The 4630-nt window shown below is 45.9% G+C and overlaps 1 protein-coding gene across 5 annotated transcripts in view; it reads right to left on the bottom strand.

Annotated features, from left to right (window-relative positions):
- Window positions 1-69: 69 nt before the first annotated feature.
- Window positions 70-4630, bottom strand: part of pard3bb (par-3 family cell polarity regulator beta b) — a 164741-nt gene continuing 160180 nt past the window's right edge. For all 5 annotated transcript variants that reach the window (XM_024286436.2, XM_036209561.1, XM_024286437.2 and 2 more), the window contains 3 exons: window positions 2354-2554; window positions 1753-1891; window positions 70-1678 (listed from right to left, as the gene is read on the bottom strand). In XM_024286436.2, the coding sequence (XP_024142204.1) occupies window positions 1777-1891; window positions 2354-2554 (316 nt within the window). In that variant the 3' untranslated portion in view covers window positions 70-1678; window positions 1753-1776. The remainder of the gene's footprint in view (window positions 1679-1752; window positions 1892-2353; window positions 2555-4630) is intronic.

Raw genomic sequence — 4630 nt, 5'->3', positions numbered from 1 at the left:
GACTCATGGTTAATTAAGGCGAGCGGATGTGCGGCGGCGAGCGGCGGCGAGAGGAAAGCACCACGCCCCTTTTGAAAGGACTTCTTTTATTGAAAAAGGTGTAAAAGTCGATCTAAGATGCTGGTAAACATTCATTAGAACATGATAAAAAGGAGATTTCATACAGAACATTTCTAGGGAAAGAAGATTCCTTCATTTAGAGAAGAACTCTTGAGCGTACCGTCAGCTGCAGCTTCACAGTCCAAAGAGGTTCCTGCAGAACCACAGCAGCTCTGAACCAGAACCAGAACCAAACAGGCTTGTGAGGAGTTCATCAACATGTGAAATGAGTAGAAAATCAGAAGATCCAAATGTCCAAACGTCATCGTTTCAGCTTCAGACGTGGAGATCCGACGGATTCATCGTCTTTACAAGAGAACGTCTGAGTTTCTGGAACATTCTCTGATGAAACTTCATGCTTGAGAAGGAAAATCCACTGATGCTCGTTGGTTCAGATCTCTACATTCAGTCGGTGTCGTTCTACTCTAAAGAATCTCCAACAGAACAAAACTTCCTTCAGTTCTCTCAAACATCATCCATAAAATCCTCTGTTTTTTCTGCACTTTCACTGATCGTCTTCCTTCACGCCACATTCCTGTCCTTCACTAAACTCACTACAAATCTAAACTCTGGTGGAAAAATATCTATGATCTTCTGGTTAAATCAAACTCCTGCTTTAGACGAAACTTCATGATCAGAGTTTGAGATGATAAAGACAATTACGACCACATTTAGAGAAGAAGAACTAAAGAGCTGAAAGAGGAGAAGGGGGAACGAATCCTCGGATCAGAACGCTGAAGCGGACCGGACCTCCCTTCAGAACATTTCATCTACTTCATCTGGAGATCAGAGAGCCGCTAAACCAGAGAAACCTGAAGCTCCTTCAGAGTTTGGTGGGACTGAGATGAAGGAGAACCAGAACCAAAAACCCATGATCAGAAACGATCAGGAGAACTTCAAGTTCTGACAAAACCTCCAGCTGCTAAATGTCCACTCCAGGCTTAAAGCAGAGAGACGTGCACGTTAGGAAATACTGATCAGACGTCTGAAACACTGAATATGAGCAACTTGATGCCAAGATTCAGATTTTTACTCTTCAAAGTTTGAGTTAAGAGGTTAAAATATCAGATTAAGCTGCAGAGAAACGTGAGGCTAAAATGAAAACCTTCAGGAGGTTCTGGTTCTTCCACCTGCAGGTTAATGTCTTTCCACAGCAGGAACATGAAGGTCAAAGTGGATCACCTCCTTTAAAGGTTTCCAGATGAAAGTTTTTGGTTTGGATATAAAAACATTTGAAGTGTTAATCATAAAACGTGAGTTTAGCTGCAGTGATTCTTCATATTTATACGTTTTCACTATAATCAGACCAGAACAGAAGCTTCTGCTGTGGCGGTCTCGTTTGGTTCTGATGGACCGGGTTTGGGTCATCACGGCCTCATCAGTGACCTGACAATGATCCATCATCAGCTGGTTAAAGCGTCCTCAGAGCGCCGCGTCAGACCACCGATCATGAGGAGAAGCTGTCCGCTGGAGTCTGGAGGAGCAGCTCAGGTGGAGGAGGTTCTCCTCTGGACCTGCTTGGTCTCCTCAGCTGCAGTTCTTCAGGTTTAGGTTGTTCTGGTGGTCTGCGTCTCTCCTCCTGCAGCCGGACAACCATGTGATCAGTCAGCTGATCCCCCAGCAGAGGAGGTGCTGAGGAGCTGGGGAGCTTACCTGGAGTTCTCCTCCTCAGGAGTCCTACCTGTAAGCCCCGCCTACGGTTCCACGCGTCATGGTGTCGTAGCGGGGCACACGGAGTGGAGGGGTGGGGGACGGGGGCACGTCCTGCCGCAGGGGCCCCCTCTGCTGGGGGCTGGGGCAGAAACACGGGTTGGTTAGTTTGAGAGAAACAGAAGAAAGAGAAAAACCAGAGAAACAGAAACAAGTATTTTATTTTCCAGAGAATTAACTGGACTGGAGTATAATGTGCAACAGACTATCGGTCACATCAGAGTATACTGGATCACACCAGAGTATACTGGATCCCACCAGAGTATACTGGATCACACCAGAGTATACTGGATCACACCAGAGTATACTGGATCACACCAGAGTATACTGGATCACACCAGAGAATACTGGATCACACCAAATTATACTGAATCACACCAGAGAATACTGGATCACATCAGAGTATACTGGATCACACCAGAGTATACTGGATCACACCAGAGTATACCGGATCACATCAGAGTATACTGGATCACACTGCAGCAGCCTCAGTCACACCCGAGTTACAGGAGGTTCTGTGTTGGTTCTGTGTGGTTCTGCTCACCCCGGGTTAGGGTAGTATCCAGGGTCCACGGGCCGCGGGTACGGGGGGCCGGGCTTGAAGCTGGAGTATGCTGGGACAGACTGGGCGTTGGAATCGGGGTACATGGGAGACTGGGGGTACCCCTGCTGGGCCTGGGGGGGTCCAGGATAAAGGCCCGACCACGGCTGCATGGGGTACTCTGCAGGATCCAACGGCCCCCGCCTGAAACGGAAGAAAAAGGGAGACTTTGAGCCAACCGAGACAAAGCTAACAAGAATATAGATCAACCCCCCCACTAGAAAATCTAAATAAAAGTGCTCCCTGATCTGTTTGAACGTCTGAAGATAAAGAAGACTTCAGGACCGTAGAACTCTGCAGAACGCTGGTTCTGTTTTAATACAGAGAAACATTCGGATATTTTTGTTTCTGTGAGAAAAAGTTTCTGCAAATATTTGTTGCTGTTGAAGCTCAAACAAACAAACAAAGACCAGCAGCTCCAGACGTTCTCGTCATGGTTGGACTGTTTCTGTCTGTAACGAGAAGAGACGGGTCAGAACCGACCCGAGCAGAGATCACGGCTTTCAGAACAAAACTTCAAACACACAAGGATCTGTTTGTGGATCTTCCTGACAGGTTTGAACAAACGACTGACTGTTCCTCTGATGGGGGGGTGAAGTATTCCTGCAGGAGCCCCCCCCCCATCTGCTGTGGTGAGGTCATGTGACAGCTCGGTTAACGGGCAGCTGTGGTAATCCGCTCCGTATCCGTGACACACAAACACCTTCACAGCCTGACGGAGGCGTGTTCTAATGACATCACAGGTAGAGACGGCGGTGGGAGGGGCTCCACAGCTGAGCGACCTCAGCGCTCACAGACTCATAAAAACGTTGGTGGTCTGATGCTGACGCCTGAGCGCGGCGGTCTGGGTGGTCAGCAGCCAAAAGCGTCTAACGACATGCCCCTCATGCTTGGCATGTCTGCCCCGCCCCTTCCTGGCTCCATGTCCCCCGTTAGCATGTTTGGACTCGCAGGAGCGCGCTCCGTGTGGACAGCGCGTCCCGTCTGCAGACTCGAGCCTCTCATGAAGCTCCTCATGTCTGCAGACGCTCATCCATAAACACCCCATCCGTACCTCCAGCAGGTTTGACTTTATGTTTCAAGTCCCGCCCCCCCAGGACTGACGTTTGACCCCCCAGAGATGAATGAAGACGTCCTGAAGAAGATGAGAGCATCAGAGACGTGATGGAAGTTAAGAGGAGAAAGAAAGAAGAAAATCTGAAAGAACTAAGTAAGATGAGGAGAATATTTACATGTTAGCGATTCATCTTTAAGAATCTCTTTACGTTCTGGGTCAAAATGGACCCAAATTCAAATGTAAATGTTTAAAAACAGACCTGGTATTCACTGTAACCCACATAAAATAAAATAAAATAATAATAACTCCATCCTACATTTTTATATTCTAAAAGTACAGCCTGGGTCAAACTGACCCGGGCGAGTTAAGCAGAGAAATGCTTTAAAGGACGATAAATGTTGTTTTGTTTGAGTGAATAACTGGGTTTTAATGGCTGGAAATGGAAATAAAATAAAGCAGAAATAAAAAATGTTCTTTTAATGTAAAAACTTCTTATTTACCTTAAATAACAGAGAACGCTTATTTTAGTAATTACTTTTAAAGTTTACTTTCATAATTCAAAATAGAAGAACTAATCAAAAATATTCATATCATAGATGATCTAATCCTCATAACCCCCCAGGAGCAGACACGGCTTAAACTTCTAGAAAGTTCCGTCCAGTTGTGAGTGTTTGAGAAAACGATTAGAAACGGCGTCTTTGTTTGGAGTTTGTGAAACGTGTGACGGCTGGAAGTGAAACCGTCAGCGAGCCGAGAGTGTTTATGAGAATCCACGTCAGGAATGAAGCACAGATCCTCCGTAATCCTGGAGATCCACTGGAAATCCAGAGGAGGCTCCGGAATTCTGCTGCAGGAGCAGCAGCTGCAGGGAACACAACACAACTGCAAACACACATTCACACGCACAGCAACACCAAGATACACACAGAGACAAACACACAGAACAATATACAAACACAGAAAAGTACACAAACACAGGAAAGTACACAAACACACATATAAAAATACACAAACACACAGATAAAAATACACAAACACAGGAAAGTGCTCACAAAACCTGTAAAGTACACAAACAAACCCAAAACACACAAAAAGAAAAACATACAAACACACAGAAAAGTACACATAAAAACAGAGAAAAATACACAAATAAACACTAAACA

Source organism: Oryzias melastigma, linkage group LG21 (genome assembly GCF_002922805.2).
Source record: "Oryzias melastigma strain HK-1 linkage group LG21, ASM292280v2, whole genome shotgun sequence".
Taxonomy (NCBI): domain Eukaryota; kingdom Metazoa; phylum Chordata; class Actinopteri; order Beloniformes; family Adrianichthyidae; genus Oryzias; species Oryzias melastigma.
Note: the sequence above shows the minus strand (reverse complement) of the source record. Positions and strands in the feature narration are given on the sequence as shown.